The sequence below is a fragment of the Natrix helvetica genome, assembly GCF_964273705.1.
Source record: "Natrix helvetica genome assembly, chromosome: 1".
Taxonomy (NCBI): Eukaryota; Metazoa; Chordata; class Lepidosauria; order Squamata; family Natricidae; genus Natrix; species Natrix helvetica.
In genome coordinates, this window is record NC_138548.1 from 332,626,684 (window position 1) to 332,650,569 (window position 23,886).

At 38.0% G+C, this 23,886-nt stretch overlaps 1 protein-coding gene across 7 annotated transcripts in view; it reads left to right on the plus strand.

Moving 5' to 3' along the window:
- MAGI1 (membrane associated guanylate kinase, WW and PDZ domain containing 1) overlaps positions 1–23,886 on the plus strand; it is a 538,606-nt gene that overhangs the window by 504,570 nt on the left and 10,150 nt on the right. For 3 of the 7 annotated variants that reach the window (XM_081934092.1, XM_081934096.1, XM_081934094.1), the window contains 5 exons: positions 3,315–3,406; positions 4,232–4,424; positions 5,599–5,892; positions 10,460–10,663; positions 23,699–23,789. In XM_081934092.1, the coding sequence (XP_081790218.1) occupies positions 3,315–3,406; positions 4,232–4,424; positions 5,599–5,892; positions 10,460–10,663; positions 23,699–23,789 (874 nt within the window). The remainder of the gene's footprint in view (positions 1–3,314; positions 3,407–4,231; positions 4,425–5,598; positions 5,893–10,459; positions 10,664–23,698; positions 23,790–23,886) is intronic. The other 4 variants (XM_081934093.1, XM_081934097.1, XM_081934095.1 and 1 more) reach the window with 3 other exon arrangements.

The window sequence follows — 23,886 nt, forward strand, 5'->3', positions numbered from 1 at the left end:
ATAACTTGGAACTCACTATTCATAGAAATAGTGAGGATTAGTTACCTTCACTCAAATATTTCAATTTTAAAACACCATTTCTTACTGCATATGGAGCCTTGTATTTGGATGCATTTAAGAGTAATTACTTGACTGATATATTAGTACCCTTGGTTTTATCTGATTTTCATAATATTTAGCATATACAATCAGTGTCTTAAAAGATTAAATTTCCCCGTGGAATACTATATTTTATATATTCTGATCATGTTAGTACAACGATATTACTCCCTGAAAAGTTTCAGAAATGAAGTCATTGTTCAGGAAAAGAAGTTTCCTTTCTTGCACAAATGACAAAATAAAGTTTATGCTTAATTTACTGTCCTTGGTTGCCATTTGCTATCACAGACCATAAACTGTGTTGTGAATGATCCAGTATGTTATGTTTATCAACACAAAGCAAACTTCATCCTGAATACTTCATATTCCATTTACTCAATACATTCATTTTGTTCTTACTTACTGCTGCTGCTGCTGCTGCTGCATTGTGTTACTGAGCCTTGCCAATGTTTCAGGTTGCTGCAAATCTCTGCAATGCATGCACATGCCACACTTTGCCATTTCTGGGAACAGGGGAAGAACTGAGAGAGAGAGAGTAATGGTGCTAGCCAGTTCAAAATGAGCAAAAAGCATTGCCTTCATTTTGAATCATTTTTTTAGCCAAATTTCAGTGAAGCGTTGTGACAGAATCATATTTATTTAGCTGATGGGAAGAGGAAAAACTGAAGAAAGACAACAATTCCCAAGCCAGAACAACAGCCGGAAAGAGAAAAGTCACCATATACAGGCAGTGTGTTATTAGAGCTGGGGGACACTAGAAATGTTCAGTTCTAAAATGACTTCTGCATTATACTTGCAATATGACATTGAAGCTACAATCATTAACAAGAGGGCTGATTGACATTAGTCTTTGTGCCCTTGATCTTTTTTCAGTACTGAACCTGGGTCTGATCAGTGGATAAATAGAGATCTCTCCTGGGAGAGTACTGTCTATATAAACCTGGTTGTATAGAAGAGATATCAGGGACGTGGTGGCTCAGTGGCTAAGACGCTGAGCTTGTCAATCAGAAAGGTCGGCGGTTTGAATCCCTAGTGCCACGTAACGGAGTGAGCTCCCGTTACTTGTCCCAGTTTCTGCCAACCTCGCAGTTCAAAAGCAGGTAAAAATGCAAGTAGGAAAATAGGAACCACCTTTGGTAGGAAGGTAACAGCGTTCTGTGCACCTTTGGGTGTTTAGTCATGCCAGCCACATGACCACGGAGACATCTTCGGACAGCACTGGCTCTTCGGTTTGTAATGGAGATGAGCACCCTAGAGTCAGGAACAACTAGTACATAGGTGCAAAGGGAACCTTTACTATAGAAGAGATATATTCTTAGTCAATGTAGCAGATATTTTGAAGGGATTGTTCCCAGTGTAGTATAGATTGTTCCCGGTATCCAGCCATTTATAGTACTGTCAACTTAATTTATGCTAGCAATTTTTTTAAAAAAAGGTTTGCAAATGTTCATTATTAAAAAAATTCTTTCTCCTGATTTGTTTTCCATTTCTCATCTCTCTTATGAAAAGAAAATCAACAGTACTACACTACTAATGGAGTTATACTCTTAACAGGATCTCATTTGCCTAATGACAAAAAAACTATCTACTCATTATTTCCAAAAAGGATCAGGGATTTATAACCGACGCTAGCATCGACAAATTCTGATAATGCGGCACAGAGCAAATACTTAATTGGCAGTCAGTTGACATCTGAAATAAAAGCCATGCTTTACGCTTACTGAGAACTAAAAAATAAAATATTTTTATGACCATATTAAAGGCTGTCTATAGCAGATAGTTTTGAATTATTGCAAAAATAGGGAATCTAAATTCATGGATTCAGGTGTTTGCTGAAATTGTTCATCCATGATAATATATTTTCCATGTTGATATTGTTTTATATTCCTTATATATGCAATTTTCTTTCGTATATAAATTAATGATTTGTGTATTTGATACCCTGTTTCCCTGAAAATAAGACTTCCCCACATAATAAGCCCAATTGGGCTTTTGAACACATGCACTAAAATAAGCCCTCCCCCGAAAATAAGCCCTCCCGAAAATATTGCAACAGCAATATTTTTGAGGTAACCACGCTCGCCGCTTCCTGCACCTCGAATATAATAAGACCTCCCTGAAAATAAGTCCAAGTGCTTATTTTTTTGGGGGGGGTGTCAAAAGAAAATAAGACCCTGCCTTATGTTCGGGGTAACAAGGTATATTTCAGGTTGTACCTCTGTTCAAATCCCATTCACTTTTAAAGATTCCTAAACACTGACAGAGGTTACAGTAACATCTTTTAGATTCAAAAGAAGTTTATTTTAGATGCATATAGTGCATTGATTGTGGCATGGATTACAATTGCACATATATACATATACAAATCTTGAGTGGGTAGTTTTACATTGAACTAGAAAGGCAATGTCATAAAAATGGATTCCTCAAAAATCTCTTTTGCCAAGTATGAGAAGAAGTGGGTTATATTGGTTTTGCAATCCATTTGGCTGGTGAAGACCGGATGCACTGGACTATGGGCCTGCATTCCCTGTGAAGCCCTGGCACATGTATCTTGGAAGTAGGATATATGCTGAAGGCTATTCCTCTTTTTGAAAACTCTCAAGCGATGATTGGCAACCATATAAACAACTGTTCCAGAGAGAAAAATGCTTTGATTGCTTTGTCCTACTTGTGCCTTATTCCAAAATAGACAAATGCGTTACTTTCTGATATTAACTTTCGAAATTCATGTGACAGGTTTATAAATATAAGACGTAAGTAAATTTTAAAAATGTGAGCTTGGATCTAAACCAAAACTCAAAATTTACAATAGTTCCAATGAAACTACTGGGTATATACTCTAAACCTGATTAAATCTGGATCAAAGTCATTGGCCTGTTTTTTAAGGTTTTGAAGATGGGTATCATATTTACATCCTGTCAAGATCAGGTGGCATTAAGGTATATTTAATTTAATTTGACCATGAGAAGATCATCTAGACGGCCTTAGAAACTGTGCCATTTTTAAAACACTATCAACAATGGATGCATTTTGTAAACTACATCTCCTTCATTGTAGAAAATGGATGTCATTCCTTGCCAATCAAATTGCTGTCTTGCCTTGCCCATAAATACAAGTATATCTGTGTTTTGTAATCCCTTGTTCAAACATACTCGGATCAACAAAGCAGACATTCAGCTAATTATAAATCATAAATTCCTTCTACTTCCTTACAGTTCCAGATTATCAAGAACAGGATATATTTCTCTGGAGGAAAGAAACTGGTTTTGGATTTAGGATTCTTGGTGGAAATGAGCCTGGGGAACCAGTAAGTATCTGTGAAATTAGCTTTTTTATTTTTCATATCTTCTTAATTTCTATGATCATCTCCTCACAACATGGCCTTGCTTATCTAATGTATATTGCTAGCATAGCCTTTGATTGTCTCTTGGATATGGCACTTGATTATGCTAGCCAAAAAACAAACCCAATAGAAAACAAAGTGACCAGCCATGTTCTGAATAGATATGGTCTTATTTCGGTCCAGCTCAAATACGAGTGGGCAGTTTCCATCAGCAACTGGCTTAGCCCTGAAGCAGTTGTATAATAGCTACTGAGTTGAACATTAAACAGATGTTATCAATTCTAGTCTGTTGATGATTTGAATCAAGCTAAAGGTAAGACTTCTTCTAAGCGTTGTATAGTCTCAGTTAAGAGAAATCTACAAGAACTAAAAGTGAGTTTGTGGTGAAATTCTGTATTGGATATTATAGGAAACCTCTGTAATATAAAATACCAGTACAGGAAATTTTTGTAATATAACATATCAATTAAAAATGGGGTGTTTTTTTAATGAAACCACCAAAAATAATTAATCCTGCTTGTTGTTTGAAATAGGAAAGTAGTATTTTTCCCCCTGTGGAATCAACTGGTTACTACAGTCTGTTTCATTATCCTTTCTGTGAATATGTTTTCTAGATATTAGATCTAGGTAATCAGATCAGTCCTTTTGGATATTTGGGGTGTGAATCCATTAGGATAACAGCTGTGATTTGGACCAGTCTTTTCAAAGGTGTTTGGGGCCTAAGTAATCCTGATTTGTTTCTTGAGCAAGTGACAGCTATTCTCATGTACATTCCCTTCCTCTTCACAGATTTACATTGGTCATATTGTGCCATTGGGCGCTGCAGATGCTGATGGTCGCCTGAGATCTGGAGATGAATTGATCTGCGTGGATGGAACACCAGTAGTTGGAAAATCACACCAGCTTGTAGTCCAACTTATGCAACAAGCTGCAAAACAAGGCCATGTGAATTTAACTATCAGACGCAAAGTGGTATACACAGGTAGGCTTCAATGTGATTGTGTGGGTGTTTTATTTCTATACTATACTTGGAAGAATAGTGTATTGTACTTGGAGGAAAAACATATAATAAGAGGTCTTTGGTGCTCTCTGAACTCAGTTATTTTCTTGCAGACGTTTCATTATCCAAACTAGGTAACATCACCACACATCATTGTGTAAAAATACAATACTTGGAAGAAAATTTACTGTAGCACCTGTGAAGGTATTGAATGTAACCCAGCAAAATTACCGAAGTGATCAGGATTCATGCTGAATATTGTCCTATAAAAGTTGCCTTGCTAGATATGACCAGATTCATTTCGTTAAACTATCTGTTTACGACAGATGCTTCTAAAGTTACACTGATATGAATGATATGATATGACTGATGGTCATACTCCTGCCATTTATTCTCAATTTTTAGGATAAAACTCTGTGTGTGTGAGAGAGAGAAAGGGGGGGGGAGAGATACTAAATTAACCTAAGGAAGATTTTATGGTACCTTATGGTGGAAGGCAAACTATGCAAGAAAACGACCTCCAGATATTCAAGAGTTCCAGCCTTCAGTATGGCTCTCTGAAGCATGCTTAGTGGAAAGGCTGAGAATGCCTTTCCTTAACTGACGCCCTGTATTAAGAGTATCTTCTTAGTGATTGTTAGTTTGGATTACTCCTCAAAATATGAAAAACAAACACATAATAAAATATAGTACAAAGGAGAAAGAATGAATTATTGTATACATTCCAAATAGTAATACAACTTTTTGTCAAACTGTACTAAATTCTATTATAGAAAAAATAGTTTGGCATACTAAATCTTTGAATGGTACTCTTAATCTTTGAACAAAAACTGATCATGGGTATTCTTCTCCGGTGTTAGTGTCCCCTCAGATGGGTGCCACTGTTGAATAGAGATATATGAAACAGAAGCCTCATATGAACTTTGGAATATAGAAACATGTGTAGAAAAAGATTATCCCTAAAAGTCATCCCAATAGCAGATGTCTCCCTCCTCTCAAGATATTTTGTCTTACATCTTCCTTAATTGTTGACCATTACAATTAGCTGATACAAAGCAGAAACCTCATGTATCAGCTTCATATTTTTCTGTAATACTTCTAAAAACTTGGCATTGCTGAAAAGCTGTTAATCTGGGATTGCATCTTTCTCAAACAGTCCCCAAAGCAGAGAATGAGGTTCCCTCTCCAGCTTCTTCTCATCACAGCAGCAACCAACCAGCTTCTTTGACCGAGGAGAAACGTACTCCACAGGGGAGTCAAAACTCACTCAACACTGTCAGTTCAGGCAGTGGCAGCACCAGTGGAATTGGTAGTGGTGGGGGCGGAGGCAGTGGTGTGGTCAGCACTGTGGTCCAGCCCTATGATGTAGAAATACGGCGTGGAGAGAATGAAGGTTTTGGATTTGTCATTGTGTCCTCGGTTAGTCGCCCAGAAGCTGGAACAACTTTTGGTAAGTACAGAATATGCTTCTAAAATTTAGATTTTGGTACAGGGTTTATGTGACTCCTATCAGTATTTTAACTTCAAAAGGACATAGAGATTCCAGTTATGCTTTTGGCTGGGAGGGTTATCCTTAATGTATCTGTAGTGTTTATTGAAGAAATAAATCTTCACCGGTGACCAAAACAAGAGCAAGGGAAAAGACAGCAACCCTAGATTAATAACAGAACCTAAATTGTTACACTAGAGCAAGGCTGTCAAACTCGTGGCCCATGGGCCAGATGCGTCACACGCTGGCCACTCCCATGCCTGGTTTAGTGAAGTAGGGGTGAAGTTGCGATATGTCACGTGACAACGCCCTGACGACATGAGTTTGACACCCCTGCACTAGAGTACAATGACAATAGTAATTATAAATACCAAAACAGTAATTAAAATTCACAAATGTGCCCCTTTCTTTTTTGATAATGTGCCTAATTGGAAAGCCAGGCTTTGGGAAATGTGTGCCTCCCAGGTCTTGTTCAAAGCTGAATTACAATTTTTGTTTTGTGTTGACTTTGTTTTCTTTCTAAAAGAGACATTTTGGAATTGGGATTCTAGAAATAATGGCAGCAGGAGGGGGGGTGGAAAGACAACAGGGGGTGTAATCCTATGCTTAAAAGAAAAACCCTCCGTAGCATATGGCTTTTCTTGAGATAAACAGATTAAGAATTTTTAAGAAGATACTGTAAAGGAAGCATATGTGGTAGCAGTGTGGATTGTGTCATTGGCGTAGCCTTCCTTTTGAATCACTTTTTAAAACATGGCACCATTCATGAGGAAAGCCTCTCAGGTAACCTCTTCTTCCTTGTGAGTGTTTTCCCATTTGCCTTCTAGGTAAGGCTTGACCTTCCAGGTGATCCTTGCAGATCAAACACCTGCACCCACTTGTTTCAATTCTCCCACCATTGCATTGAATACATTTTAAATTAACTAAAGCCTAAATCAATGGTGAATCACTATTCCATTTATATTTCTCTTGGCACAGGGATGGAACGGAGAGGCTTAGGTAGTCTAAGACATTCCTGCAGAATAAAAATAAATAAAAAAATACGGTGGAAGCTTCTTATCTCTAGAGCTTTTTAATCTGGGTTTAACCCTGCACCTAGCTGATATCCAAACCAATCTAAATGTACTAGAGATGGGGTTTGACTCTGAGGCCTGTTTATATATTTATTGCTGAAACAACAACAACAACAAAAAGATTTGTCTTCCAATTTTCATCTGTTGGCTCTGTACATACCGGGTGCTCCCCTAGTTAACAGGGGAGTTTTCCAATTTCTTTTCCTCCGTTGAGGAATTTGTATGGTTCTTGTTTGCATTTATTGTAAAAAGCCAAAAAAAAAAAGCACCTGGAATCAGATAATTATTTAATCTTAATAAAGCCTAAGTAGATATAATGAATGCCTATTAAAAATCATAATGACTGATAAAAATAATGCAGCAAATATAGCCCAAAACCACTCAAATTCCACCCACATTCAGTACAAACTCACAAATATAGAAGGCAATTCTAAAATAGACCCAGGGTACCTGCGAGACCACCTACTGTCACCAGTAGCCTCCCACTGTCCAGAGTGATCCCACAGAGTTGGCCTCCTCAGGGTGCCGTTGGCCAGACAGTGTCGGCTAGCGACCCCCAGGGGGAGAGCCTTCTCTGTGGGAGCGCCTTCCCTCTGGAATGAGCTGCCCCAGAGCTTCGCATAATCCACGACCTCCGGTCCTTCTGACGCGCCTTAAAAAGTTGGCTTTTCCAGCAAGCAGGCCTGGCCTGAATAGAATAAAATAAATGATTAATTTAATTGTTAATTCTAATCTAATTTTTAAAATTTTATTGTTAATATTAATTGGGTTTGTTTTTGGATACTTTATTTAATTTCCTTTTTAACTTTTGTAATATGTGGTTGGTTTTTTTTAATGTTGTACGCCGCCCTGAGTCCTTTGGGAGAAGGGCGGCATATAAATCCAATAAACAAACAAACAAATGGTAAAAAATGCATGTTCCAAGCTCAGAGAATTGCATTGCAAGATTGATTGAAAGGATAGAGTGGCCTGTTAAATAAAGATGATTAAATGTTTACTTTTCAAGTTTGGTTGGAACACCAGTGATTTATGTTCATTTCTAAAAGTTTCTTGAAAGCTAGACATACAAGACCATGTGAAAGCAAATTTATGTCTTGACTTCAAGTTAATCCCCCCCTTCTCCTCTGCTCCCATATTCTGCATGAAATCCTTGTCCTTTGCTATACAGTGCTTACCCTGTATCTGTAGGAGGCTTTATAGTTTTATATAGGTGGTCAACAAAAGTGGGTCAGATTAGATCAAAGTGGTCTTTTCTACAGTCCTGTGGATTAGATTTGTGCGTTCCTAATTTTTTAGAAATTAACCAAGAAATATTTTTCTTGTATGGTGTTTATATTTACGAATAAACCATGACTGCTGCTATCTGTTATGGAAATAATCCATTCTACGAGTTACAATGGACTTCGGATAGTATATGGCTGATCATTTAACTCATCCTTCATTGTGATTTTTTTCATGTTATCACAACATAGACATAGTTCTAAAATTACTAATACAAATACAGTACAAGTTAATCCACTTGAATTATTGGATATTTGGAAGGCTTCGTAAAATCTCCATTCACACACAAATGAGGCCTCCAGTCCATAGTCACTATGGCCCCATGCAATGTGAGTGAAGTAGGTGCTTCAAAACACAATTATGTGGAATGTTCTAAAGAAACACACTGAGATGTGGACAGGAAATATTGATGAAGCCAAGTTAGGTAAGGGTACAATCATGTTTGATGTTAATTCACATTGCAATTCCAGAGCTGAATTTTGGTGGAAACAAAATTGGCAAATTGAGATAGAAATGTGAAGCCAAGTCAGAATGCCAGGAAAATAAAATGTCCAAAGAAGAGTGGAGTAAGCAGTAGTAGTAATGGTTTAGATTGATTGTAAAAGATATTAAAATATAAAGAAGATGTCAATACACAGTAATCAATTTTGAATCAAGCAAAGCCATTAAAAGTTCCTTATTTGATAAATTTTTAAAAATCGCTGGTTTTCTATATTCTATAAGCAGAAAAAAATGAATATACAGATATATGGATATAATTATAAGTAATTTCTGTTACTCAGAACTATTGAAAAATAGTTACAGCTTAAACTGAAAAATAGCTTGGTGTAGCTTAACCTAAACACCATTGCAATTTAGATTATGTAATCCATTAATTTGGTCCATAAAGTAACTCTTTTTTTATTAAAGATGGAAGATTTTCATTACTTCTAAATGTTGTTTTAAAATAGCAGTAGGGTAGAAAATCATTATACAATTCACTATACATTATACAATAGGAAAGAGTTCAATCTAGCTTTGCTGAACTATCCAAAATATACACAAATTTAGGGTGGATCAAACCCAATAATGAGAGTTACAGGTATAGATCAAGGCCAACAAGCCTGTTAATCCCCAAAGACTGGTGTAAAATTAGTAAAGGCATGACATATATAAATATAAAACAAAATAAAAATAAAATGAACAATAATTTCCCTTGCTCCTCGTCATTACCCACACTGGCTAAAGCTTTTGGTACTAGAAACATTTGGTAGAGTTGATTAGGAAAAAGTTATTCTAAATATATTTTCCCTTGTCCCTTACTGTCATCATTTAATCCCCCATCCTTAACATGCATATCTAAAACTATTAGTTATAGAAATAGGGGTTGACAACTACCTGTATTTAGATTCTTGAGATATTTGGGGTATCATTAAGATTTCCCACTTATTCTGTTGACAGTTTATATTAAATTGTGTTGAAAGTAAACATTTTTGGAACGCTCTATATTCCCCCTTGGTCCATCTTTAGTGGCTTTGTTCCTGGCCTCAATTAGTTCCTTGATTCATTGTAGTAGAAACTCCTAATTCCCTACTGCTTTTATCCTTGCTGAAGTTATTTTTTGTAGAATCTATCCTTCTGAGTTTGACTTAAGAGAAACCCCATTCCTTAGTAGGCAATACAATGATTGTCTTTCAAAACGGAGAAAGAACAAAACATTGGCAGAGATTTTAAGCATCGTAGGCGAAGATAAAAGAATGAGACAAAGTTGGGTTCAAGGAAAATCAAAAAGGGTTGGGTTGCCATTCAACAATTTCAGACTCACAAGGAGAATCCTCAGAGATTGTATTCTGAGGTCTGCTGAGCACAGTGGCAACCCATTCATTCAAACATACCCTGCGATGTAACAAGAAGAGCCTTATGTGCAGAAGAGAAGCACTATTAGAAGCATAGGAAGCGCTGATTAGCACATTCTAATATTTGCGCTCACAGTCAATTGCCAATGTTTTGAACACTGGCAGCAAAGCTCTCCTTTAATAACGTTTGCTTGATGCATTAATTAATTAACCCTTAACCTTCTCTTTCCCTTTTCAACCCTTTTTCTCCTTTCCCCCTCTCGCCATGTTCCCAACGTATTTAAACAATTTGTTTAAAAAAAAATGCACACGCGCAAAAACAAAAAATCAATTCAAAAGCAGGCAATGCATGTGTGGCCATGCCTCACAAAATAGGTCGGATAATTGAGGGGAGCCCAGCAGACCGGTGCGGGAAGCTGAAAGTCGGGGACCGGATATTGGCCGTTAATGGATGCTCCATCACCAACAAATCACATTCGGACATCGTCAACCTAATTAAAGAAGCAGGAAATATGGTTACTCTGCGCATAATTCCAGGAGATGGTAAAGTATTCATTCTCTGTTTCAAACCCTACCCTCTTTCCTACACTACAATAGTGCTGTTGAATTGCTCTGAGTTGCATTGCTCTGTTTTGCCTCCTCCTCCTCCTCCTGATTTTCTCTCTCTGTGTGTGTGCAACCAATCCTTGGCTCACAACTGTAATTGAGCCTGGCAATTACAGCCCTAAGTTGTGATTGTCATGATGTGGGTTGTCACATGACCAATCCAATATTAGGACCTTTTTAGTAGAGGTCATTAAGTGAGTGTTGAGGTTGTTAAGCAAAACCATTTTTTTTTTGCTATGGGGCAGGTTTTTGCTGCAAAGCAGAAGTAAACATCAATTTCTGACAAAAAATGTGACTGCAATACACTACAAATGGCCGTAAATGTAGGCCAGTTGCCAAACACCCAAAATGCTGCCTTGTAATGGCAGGGAAAGCAGCCATTGTAGCTTTGGAACCTGGTTGTCAATAGCTTTTGGAGTGTCTGTTGTATCTTCATTGTAAGTCAAGAATTACCTGTGTGCTGGGGCATGGGGAGAAAACATGCTATTTTTATGGAGAAAAATTGTTTTGTTTAGTTTACTTTATTGTCATTGTACCTTGTGCAACGAAATTAAATGCCATCTTCGGTATAGATGCATATACATAGATACAGTGTTTGCAAAAAGTGTCTGTAAATGAGAGCAAAGATTAAAAAAATACTTTGCTGCTTTGATTTTTCCTCCCGATTGGTATGAGCATCCATGTATTCTGGGTGTGTATTAGTACATTGCATATGCTTCTTAGTTGTGTGATGTGTACAGTAGTATATTGGTTTGCAAGTTAGTCTCTGGATTAGAGTGTTAGATGCATAGCCTATATTTGTGCTAAAACTACGTTTGGGTTGTGTCTGTTGGCATATTGGCCCAAAATATACTAAATTATTACTGTTGTAATTGCTTTTTATGACTGTCACTGTCATTATCCATGGAGTAAAATTATGGGTGCAATTAAGTCACCAACCATTTATCTTCTGATGACCCTGCTGAATTTATCTTTTGATGAAGAGGAGGTGGAGGAAACTGAGCCTTAGCCAAACATCACTATGGAGTGGTATATAAGTCTGAGTGCTATTTGCTATATCTTACTAAAAAGCAGTATGTGAAAACCTCATTTGATTACAGATTACAAACCTCATTTGATTACTTGGAGGTTGGAGGTTTTAATGTTTAGGGGCCATTCTGATTTTACCATATGACATATCAGGGTAGATTTCATTTAAATCAAGTCAAGGCCGTGACCAGGGGGGGCTTATACCAGATCTGCCTGGTACGCCAGTTGCGCCCCTTCCTGGATCGGGATGCCCTGTGCACAGTCACTAACATCCTAATCCTTTCTCACCTGGACTACTGTAACGCTCTCTACATGGGGCTGCCCTTGAAGAGCACCCGGAGGCTCCAGCTGGTCCAGAATGCGTCCACACGGGTTGTCATGGGGGTACCTAGGTTCTCCCATGTTACACCCCTTTTAGGCGGCCTGTACTGGTTGCCAGTTGTTTTCCGAGTGCGATTCAAGGTGTTAATTATGATCTTTAAAGCGCTCCATGGCTTAGGCCCAGGGTAGTTGCGAGACCGCCTACTGCCACCGGTAGCCTCCCACCGTACGATCCCACAGAGTTGGCCTCCTCAGGGTGCCGTCGGCCAGGCAGTGTCAGCTGGCGACCCTCAGGGGGAGAGCCTTCTCTGTGGAAGCGCCTTCCCTTTGGAATGAGCTGCCCCCAGAGCTTCGCATAATCCCCAACCTCCGGTCCTTCCGGTGCGCCCTACAAAGTTGGCTTTTTCAGCAAGCAGGCCTGGCCTGAATAGAATAAATTAAATTATTAATTTTAATTGTTAATTTTAATTTAATCCTAAATTGATTTAAATTGTCAATTGAAGGTTATTGGATTTCCTATTTAATCTTTTTTAACTTTTGTCATATGTGTTTTTAAGTTTACGCTGCCTTGAGTCCTTTGGGAAAAGGACGGCATATAAGTCCAATAAAACCAAACCAAACTAAGTCGATTTAAAATTTAAATCATGATTTAAATCACTATTAAAAAGGCTTGATTTAAATCATAATTTTTAAAGAGGAACTGTCATCTCTGTCCCACAGCAGCTCCTCCTCTGACCTGCTGTTAACTCACCCAGAGTCCTATTCACTTTAATGGGATGGCTGGTGATGGGGCAGTAATGTAACAAGGTGAGGGACGTGGCAGGCAGCAGGCGAATGGATGCCCGCTAACAGGCACTGCCATGATGGATCTGAAATGACAGGTGCTCTTTAATATTATATTTATAAGCTGCTTAGAAGGTTTCACTTTCATTTTTATTGCTTGCCCTTCCTCCTCACATTTAGAGCCTGGTGGTACAGATACATTTCTCTTCAAAGAATCACAATGGGGTGGAGGAATATTCCTGAACTTTGTTTTATGATTTATCTCATGGTTACTGTGAAATTGTGTGAATGCATCAATGCAGTGCATATTATCTCAGCTTGTATAGCTTGGATTCTATTGAATGAGTTTACCAAAAGTATAAATATTACAGAATATACAGCCTCATGCTACATAACTAAGCTCCATTTCATGCTGAATAAACTAAATTATGAATGTATCTTAAATAGAAAAGTATCTTTAGAGCATTTTATTAAAATAAATTTGATAAAAAAAATTAAAAATCCAATTTAAATTTTAAAAATGGTTGTTTTTTTTTAATCATCAATTTTTATCCACCCTATGAAATATGAATGAAATGTAGGCGGAGTAAAAATATTGATTTATTTATCAAACTTCTTAACCACCCATCCCCCACATGGAGTAAATAGTAAAGAACGTGAATTAAGGAAATGAAATGAAAGAGAGAAAAAAAAATATTTTTGTCTTTCTGAAAGTGAGGGAATGACTATAATACGATGAATAATAATAGTTGAATGAAGGTGTTCCGATCTAGGGTTGTTGAGCTGATGAATACATGAAGGAAAAGGGAGATTGTAGTTGTGCATTAAAGGGCTACTCTGAGGCACAAAGGATCAGAACCATAGGTTGACTTGTACCGTATTTTCCCAAAAATAAGACCTCCCTGAAAATAACTCCCCCCCAAATATTGCAACACAGCAGCAGCCATGAGGTGACCACACTCTCCGCCTCCTGCACCTCAAAAATAATAAGACCTCCCCAAAATTAAAGCCAAGTGCTTATTTTAGAGGTCAAAAGGAAATAAGACCCTGTCTTATTTTCAGGGAAATATGGTAGCTCAGACATATTTACTGCTCATGCCTATACATGAGAATCAGGTCAACTATCAGCCAGCACTAAATTGGTGGTAGATAAGGGGCAACCAAATTCAAAGGGTGGGCCTGGACTTGAATGTCTTGTGGCAACACAAGGACTGCAACAACTGATCATGCATTTAACTCTGTCCTCCAATGCTGTCTGTTTTCTCCTACGGCTACAATATCTTTCAGAACAGATGAATTGATTTGCGATAGTGATGAATATCTGCAGCTCGGGTGCAGGATGAGGGTGAAGGTTCATTCTCCAAGCTTGTGGGTTGGTTTTGGAACATTCCATTATCAGGCTGGGTAACATCTTCAGCAGAGGTTAGGTGATATCAGTGTTCTTCTGTTCACTGATGACTTAAACCTGACCCATCAAAGAACCTCACTTGACACACCCACACATGAAGCCCCTATAAACAGAAGGACACTGAATCTCCTAAACTCCGCTGAAGATGTTACCAACTTGATAATGAAATATTAATCACTTGTTGAGAGCAGCTACTACAGAAATCAAATAAACAAATAAACAGTAATGGTAACCTGTTATGTTCCAGTAAATTCTTATAACGGAAAAACAAAGATGGGTTTAGGGAGAAATTGTGCAATTTTCTTAAGAACGTTGGAGTTTTGGAGGATGATGCATATGGGTAGACAAGAAAGTATAGAAATACAACTAACTGGGATAGTCAGAGGCCAAGAATGAATGAGATTGTTGACTTTTGGTGAGTATGTGTTTGGTAAAAAAAAGATCTGTTCAGCAACATATTTTGAAAACAACAGATGCTAGAATTAGTACTTTAAAGTTTTACATGGGAATGGTAGCGAAATGTCAAGAATGGTGTTGAAATGAATGCTGTACTAAAGTTACTATCAAACTAAAAATGAAAAAGAAGTCAAACGTGTTATGAGAATGTTGAAAAATGATAAGGCTATGAGTAAAGAGCACGGCTGTCAAACCCAAGGCCCGGGGGGTGGATCTGGCCCACAGGGTGCTTAGATCTGGCCTGTGGTGCCGCCGTGGAAACAGTGAAGGTCTGGGGTTTCTTGAGAAGGAGGAGGGTCTTCAGGAAGCCACCACTGCGGTTCCTGCTCACTCCTCAGCTGTCCCCCTTTCCATCATACCCTTCTCCCGGATTCCATTCCCACCCCCACCCCCCAGCCCTCGTGTTAGCAAGGTTGGTGTCGGTCACAGCCAGGTTGGGCCAGTGTCTCAGGGTGAGAGCAGGTCATGCAACTGGGTCAGCAGGGAGCCACAGGAGAGGTGTCAAAGAGCCGCATGTGGTTTCGGAGCCGCAGATTGTCAACACCCGGACTAAGGATAACTAAAGCTTTGCCTGCAACTGTAAGGTATATTTTATTTTATTTATCTAATTTATCTAATTTAAATAGCCACTTATCCAGAGTCACCATATAAGGGAGAGGAGGGGCATTTAGCAAATTAAATAAATAAATCTCACAAGTAAGTGACTCTGGGGGATATACTACAAAACTAAAATAATAAATATCTAAAATCATTAATTTAATTTTAATTTTATTTTATTAAATTTATAGACCGCCCCCTCTCCCCAAGGGGACTCGGGGCGATAATTTGTTAATTATCATTAACAAATATTAAAGCACTAGAACACTATGAAACAGGTAAAACAAAATTAATAAGACAAAGGGATTTTAATATTAATGGAACTACCTTACTATTTCACTCATCCTCTAGGGTCTCCAGGGCTCCGGGAGGGGATTATGAAAAACTAAAGCAAGTAGATGAATTTGCATAACTTCAAATAATGTCAGTGGAGATTCTCGGTCAACTACTAGCTTATAGTTGTCTCAAAGGTACTTTTTCAAAAGGCAGTTGGATGATTTTTTTTTGAGGAAGAAGCAGCCATTTTGCTTCTCATCCAAGAAACTTCATCAGTTGTGATGGTGGGTGGATACCTATCTTTCACAACTGATGAATCTTCTTCGATGAAAAGCAAAACATGTTGTTCTTCCTCAAAAAAAAAAGAAGTCCAATTGCCTTTTGAAAAAGCATATTTGAGACAACTTCAAATAATGTTTAATAAAAATCAAAAATGAAATAATCATAAAATATATAAATAATGATAGCGTAGTTTCTGTAGTACGCATATGTCAAACTTGAGGTGTCACGTTGCAGTCACGCGACGTTTCACATTTTCTCCCTTCGCAGAGCTGGGGTGGGCGCGGCCCATACATGACACATCCAACCAATGGGCCCCCAGTTTGTACACCTCTGATGTAGTCTATTCCAGGACGGGAATGCTTATTGAAAAAAGCAAAATTGGCGCTATATAGGAGCAGGATTTGGTTCACTTTACAATACAATACAATAGTAGAGTTGGAAGGGACCTTGGAGGTCTTCTAGTCCAACCCCCTGCCTAGGCAGGAAACCCTATACCGTTTCAGACAAATAGCTATCCAACATCTTCTTAAAGACTTCCAGTGTTGGGGCATTCACAACTTCTGGAGGCAAGCTGTTCCACTGATTAATTGTTCTCACTGTCAGGAAATTTCTCCTCAGTTCTAAGTTGCTTCTCTCCTTGATTAGTTTCCACCCATTGCTTCTTGTTCTACCCTCAGGTGCTTTGGAGAATAGTTTGACTCCCTCTTCTTTGTGGCAGCCTCTGAGATATTGGAACAATGCTATCATGTCTCCCCTAGTCCTTCTTTCTCTTAAGCTAAACATACCCAGTTCCTGCAACCGTTCTTCATATGTTTTAGTCTCCAGTCCCCTAATCATCTTTGTTGCTCTTCTCTGCACTCTTTCTAGAGTCTCCACATCTTTTTTACATCGTGGCGACCAGAACTGAATGCAGTATTCCAAGTGTGGCCTTACCAAGGCATTATAAAGTGGTATTAACACTTCACGTGATCTTGATTCTATCCCTCTGTTGATGCAGCCTAGAACTGTGTTGGCTTTTTTGGCAGCTGCTGCACACTGCTGGCTCATATTTAAATGGTTGTCCACTAGGACTCCAAGATCCCTTTCACAGTTACTACTACTGAGCAAGATATCACCTATACTGTATCTGTGCATTCCGTTTTTGTTGCCTAAATGTAGAACCTTACTCTTTTCACCATTGAATTTCATTTTATTAGATAGTGCCCAATGTTCAAGTTTGTCAAGATCCTTCTGTATCTTAAGCCTATCTTCTGGAGTGTTGGCTATTCCTGCCAGCTTGGTATCATCTGCAAATTTGATGAGTTCCCCATTTATTCCCTCATCCAAATCATTGATGAAGATGTTGAAGAGTACTGGGCCTAAAACAGAGCCTTGGGGTACTCCACTGCATACTTCCCTCCATGTAGATGCAGTTCCATTGAGAACTACACGTTGAGTGCGATTGGTCAGCCAGTTACGAATCCATCTGGTGGTGATGCTGTCTAACCCACATTCTTCTACTTTATCTAGTAGTAGGTTATGGTCTACCTTATCAAAAGCCTTACTGAAGTCCAAGTAAACTATATCAACGGCATTCCTCTGGTCCACTAATTTTGTCACATTATCAAAGAATGCAATAAGATTAGTCTGGCATGATCTGTTTTTGACAAATCCATGTTGGCTTTTGGCTATTACTTTGTTTGCTTCTAGGTGTTCGCAAATTCGTTGCTTGATTATTTTTTCCAGAATCTTTCCTGGTATTGAGGTTAGGCTGATAGGTCTGTAGTTTCCTGGATCTAATTTTTTCCACTTTGTGGTATGGAAGAGTGGAATATGTCAGCAGAATCCCAAAACTATTTGAACTGCTGTGGAAATAGGTATTAAGAATTGTGCATTCTCCAATGAGAAGAGTCAAGAATGAATGTGGCTTACATACAAAAATGAATAATAAAAAAGACATATAACTAAAGTTGCAAAAGTATATGAAGAAAAAGTAAATGGGCTGTGTAAAAGAGGAAGACCGAGAAAGCTTCTCTTTGCAAAAAGAGAAATTGAAAGAGAAGTACAATAAATGGAATAATCTTGATATAAACTAGTTTCAGCTATTTTTTTCTTTTTAAATTTTACCCTTTATTTTCCTTTGCTTAGTAATTCTTCCTCCGCTTTTGCCATCCACATCTGGTTTCTTTCCCTAAAAGGCAGCTGATTGACAGACATCCATCTTAGTATCCATTCTCTACTATTTTATCTCTTCCTTATTTAATATATGTTGTCAAGTATCAACAAGTTATGGCGACTTTCTCAGTATTTCCCAGACTCACTTCATATGACAACAGCAAAGAAAAAAATTATCAAAATTTTTTTAACATTTCACATCTTGTACTTTTTTGATGTGTGAGCTTCAGAGGTCCAGTGCCATGCCACTCACTCCTGATCAATACTTCATCTCTGTACTTGTTGGCTGCATATGTTTAGTAAAACTCTTTCTCTGCTTTGCCTTCTTTTTCTTGCTCCTGGTTAGGCCTACTCTCCCTTATGTTACACCTTCAAAAACTAAAAAAAAAAACAGCACATCACACAAAGCAGCTTCTGGTGCTAAAAGATGTCCCTGTGAAGGTAACACACTCCTGTGTTAAACATGAGTGGAAATAACTCTCATTTCAGCATCTCTGTTTCTATATTTCCGGGGGGGGGGGGGGGATTATGAACCAATTGCTAAACCATTGGTTCTTTCTATAGGGAGGAATTGGGAACTGAACTCCAGTTTTGTAAAATTATTGATATCCTTGGCGTCTTTAAATACCATAAAAAAAAATCTAATTTAATTTTTTCTTTATTTATATTCTATGTTTCTAGACCAATGTTGGCGAACCTTTTCGGCACTGAGTGCTGAAACAAGAGCATGCATGGGGCAGCACCAGAAACCAGAAGAGCAGCTCCCCAGCACGCATGTGTAGGAGCGCCGAAAACTGGAAGAGCAGCTCCCCGGCATGCATGCGCACGCTGGGAAGCTGAACTCCTGGTTTCCAATGCGCGCATGCGTGCCAGTCACCTAGTCTTTCAGTTTTTGGTATGCATGCATGTGCAAAGACCAGCTGGCAGGCCCGCCCATGTGCAACAGAAACCGGAAGCTCAGCTTCACAGCGCGTGCATGTGCGCCAAGGAACTGCTCTTGGTTTCCGGTACTCCCATGCATGAAAACCAACTGGTCTTCGCACGCGCATGCATACCAGAAACTAGAAGACCAGGTGACCAGCGAGCATACGCACGCCAGAACCCGGAAGAGCAAGGCGTGATGGCTGGCATGCCCGGAGAGGTGACTCTTCGTGCTACTTCCAGCATGCGTGCCATAGGTTCGCCATCACATTTCTAGACGATCCATCTCCCTCAAGGAGGGGCTTTGGACGGTGTATGTACTTCCAGTATGTTTATGAGTTTGCTTTTGTTAGTGTGAGTTGTCTTTGCAGAGGAGGTTATTGGTTCTTCTCCATTTTGAGGGGGTATAATCTGGATGTTTGCAGTCTGCAAACAAAGGTCATTGATAAACACATTGCCTTATACTAAGCCTGTTGTTTTTCTGTTCAGATTGGGAGACTTAAAGGGTTGTTCTTTAGCTTTAGTAACAGTGCTCATCTTCTAGCTTTTTGGAAGATGTTTCCTGATTGAGGACATGCCCTCCCAAACCAGAATCCAAACCAGGAATATTATCGGATGATGCATTTGTAGGCTAGTCTTTTCATTCTGCAATCTGACATGTGCAACTTTAGTAGGTACATTATCTGGTTTTCTACTGCTATGACATTTTAAAATCTAGTACAGTAAATATTAAATTAAGTTGTCATTGTTTGTCACCCAGAGTTCTTTCAAGGAAAGATATTAATGCTTACTAGATGTGCTTTAATTTGGGAAATAAATAATTAAAGGTATTGATGAAATGCAGTGCATTTGAGCATTGAGCCATACTGTATGTATATATCAATGCTTACTTGCCTGCCAAGTGAAGAATGCCTCTAAGACTGTATTCCTCTTTAGCATCATATTTGTTTTGGTGATGTTGATTAGCTTACGTGTCATAAGCACTTCTATTTTTCTGTTGCACATCTTTTTATCAGTTTGCAGCCTCTTTGATTACTGTTCATGCTTCTACGGTAGAACTGAAAATGCCCATGGAAAGAAACCCTCTGGGTATCTTTGGGAAATTTAATTAAAGTTGGGAAAAACTGTGTGTTCACAGGAAAGATATTGTAGAATGAAATTGAGGGTATTCATGCATTCCATCAAACATTTTACAATTGAGAACAAAACCAAGAATCCTACAATCTATGTATATACACTTCAAATTTTCTTCTTTAGGAAAAAAAGTGCCCCCCCCCAATCAAATTGAACAAAAATGTTTTTAAACAATACAGACAACATGTTGATCACACTATTTCTTGTTAACTAGTTATACTGCAGAAAGAATATCTCAACAAAAACAGGATTTGAATGTTATGCCAGTAATCTCAATTATACTGAAGTTCTTTATGGGAATTGACGGCTGATTTTATAGTCATGAAAAGTCTTAGGGTTCATTTTCTTGCAAATGCGTTTTTTCATTAGATTCAGATATTCTAAATTTCATTCTCTGTGCAATTCAATGTATTTATACTCTTTTCTTATCTTCTATCCTACTGCAAATCCATCCATGAAGAAATCAGTGAACTGATTTATGTTAATTCTTGTCTAAACATTGCTCCTTTCATTCAGGGTTATGTATGACAGTTTAATCTAGAATGATTATCAGTATGAGTTGTCTATTATGGGTAAAATAACCCAGTTTTTGAAGGCTCATACAAAATAGTTCCCATGCCTTTTTATGTATATACAGTCTTGCCAGGTATCTTAAGTAGACAATTGCAGACACGACCTTTTCTACTTGACTTTGACTAATCACAGAGTTGGCAGTAAGGAGTTTATACTTCTAAAGAAATCGGGAAAAATCCTTTTCCTTTTCAAGTAATTTTATTACACTTATGCAAGATTTGATAAAGCATTGTAAAAATAGAGCAATGTGACATAACACTATTTGGTAGCCCTATGCAAGGTGACCTAGATTCATTTAGACAAAAGATTCCTTGTTAAAGAGGCAATATGATTATTTTCATCAAAGTGAATATTTATTTCACTGAAGCATTTTACAGGGCCTCAAATCTTCTCGCTGCCTCTCACCTGTCACTTCCCAAAGCCAGAAGACACTTCTTTACAGACACTGCATTTGGGCAGAGGTTCTTAGAACCACAGCCTGATCCTGATTGAGATGGATGTTCTCCAGCATGGCTCACCAAAGCTTGGAGTAAGGCATGCCAGGGAAGGAAGACAGCACATCCTTCATAGCACTCACAAAAGCTGCCGTGTGTCTTCTTCGGCAGCATTTCCAAAGCTTTTGGCAAGCAGGTTGAAGGCCATGAACAATTCATCTTCATGGTACTGACTGAAAGCTTTCCAAGCAGACTGAAGTAAAGCAACATGAAGCACCTCCAAAGGGTTGGAGCTCAATTGAAGAAAAGCACACTATTTAAAAGAATGTTATACAGTTATTTACAGTGCGGTTAATAATACACCGTAGTCGGCGTTACGGTCTGTGACTATTTCAAGAAAGCCCCATTGTGATAGACGTTAACAATACCATTGGCGCTAATCTAGAATCTCACCAATGGGAACTACATTGTAATAAGGATATACATTTGATACAGTGACTATGTTAGAATTGGAAACTGTGGAGATAATACCGATGTACGCTATTTGAGATAAATGTTATCTTAACACTACTGTATGCCAAAAAAAAAAAAAAACCTGTCATCTTTCTTTTCTTTATATATCATTTTGTTTTTGGCCTTCTCTTTGACTTCCCACAGGCTTCTGAATGGCCATTGTGAGACCCATAATGTTGGAACTTGAAAAAAATTCTGTGTAATCCATCCAGGTAGTTTAGAGTTCTTTGTGAGGGAACAATGCAAAGCTCTTGGAGAATAAGACTCAAAGCTATATTTTAGTCTCTTGAGCAATTTGATGTGTTTGGCTACTCAGCTTGATAGCTGAATAATGATATTAGAAAGAGCTTCTTGGTGGAATTTAAAGAGTGCGCTAGAAAAGTCTTCTCTACTCTTGAAATCTCCAGATGGCATGGCCAAAAACTAATGATGATTGGTCATAGTGTATATTTAACACATGCAGATGGGTTTGAAACAGTGCATTATAAAATCTCAGGAGCACTAAGCGGTTTAACAGTTTGTAAATTAATTGTTGTGTAGGTTGTTCAGATATGAATATATTAGACTGTGATTATTTATTTATTTTGAAAGCATTGAAAATTTTGCTATACAAGTATGAAAGACCAGATATAACAATTTACATTTCACATACAAGTTTGTAAAACATTGTAAAATTTTCTAACTTGTTGCTCCATCTTTAAAACTTTTATTTGTTTTCTATATTTTAAAACTGCAGTTGTGTTTTGCCGAAGCCCTCAACTCTTCAGAAAGTTTTTTTTAAGGGTACACTTTATTTGAGAGAAATTTAAGGCTAATAAGCCTTCACTCGTGAAAAGAAAAGCTGCTAAACAAACATTCTTAAGATAATTTAGGACAAGAGTAAAAGTTCACATGTATCTGTAGTTTCTATTTGAACTGTACAATTGAATCAGCAGTTATGCAGTTGAATCAGTTTAGGGTAGGAATAGTTAGTCTAGTGCTCTTCTGATAGTTTTGGATTAATTTCCTTCAGATAATACCCAGAATTTATAATGACAAGAAATTATAGGAGTTTCTAACCTATCTGAAGGATACCACTTTGTTTACCATTGAGTTAGAGACTGGGTATGATATTCTGTCAAAGGTCTGTTCACGGAATCTATTTTTACCCAAACATTCAGTATGGAATGGGCATTAAGCTTGTGACGGATTGGCTAATAATCATTCATTTATTTGCTTACTTATTTTGCACATTATTCACCCAATTACCAATGAGCAATTGAATCTTGAATAGACTCATTGGAAAGCTTTGTGTTTGTGGCACTGCAAGTGTTTGCCTGTTGTGTTGGATTACTAGCACACTTGAGCATGAAATAATAAACAAATCTTTTGGTTTAGGAATACCACAGACTAATACTGAATTTTCTGTTTTATTTATTTCTCTGCCTTCATTGCTCCTTCTTTGATTTAATCAGGTTGGTCACTGTGACCTATGCGATTTTATCAAAATCAATACAATATCTGACAAGGGCAGCTGAAAAACAGTATAGGTCACTGTAAGCTCTTGGACTAAATGATAACATTGGCAAATGAATCCAAGGTTATGGGGGATAAAGGGGAAAAAAGCTGGGAAATTGTGTTAGAATCTTGGGAAGCAAAAGGATATTAAACTGTACTGGAATCATTTCATGAAAATAAGAGGACTTAAACAATAGGGTAAAATTAAAAGTAGGGAGAAAACAGCTACACAGCCTGAGGCCTTGATTTGATATTCCATGCTATTGTTCACAGCTACTGTGAGAGAACAGAAATTGTTCTTGTGATTTTCATAATTGCATTGGGGTTTTTTTTCTTTGCTCCTTTCCCTCATAGTAAAGATTTGTAGGCAGTGTGTTCATGAATGTGTTGTTAAATAAATATTTCTGTACAGTAGTATGTTTTCTGTTATTGGATTTCCGAAATCTGAGCTAGATCTGAGCAAATCCCTCATGAATAGTGTTGAGAAATGTATTTGATAACTTCAAAAAGGTTACCTCCACCAACAAGAAGCTGTGCACCTATCCTAATTACAGGAATAATCTGATGCACTAAAAGCATTGTTTTATTTTGCAGAATCTTCCAACGCAACGTTATTGACCAACGCAGAAAAAATTGCTACGATTACAACTACACATAATCCTCAACAAATGCCACAGGAGAACAGGTTAGTTTAATGCCCCACTCCCTTAGAGTGACTGGGCTGTAATGTCCATTCAATATTTCCCACGTATTTTCACTCCCATAAATCTGATCTTTTTTTT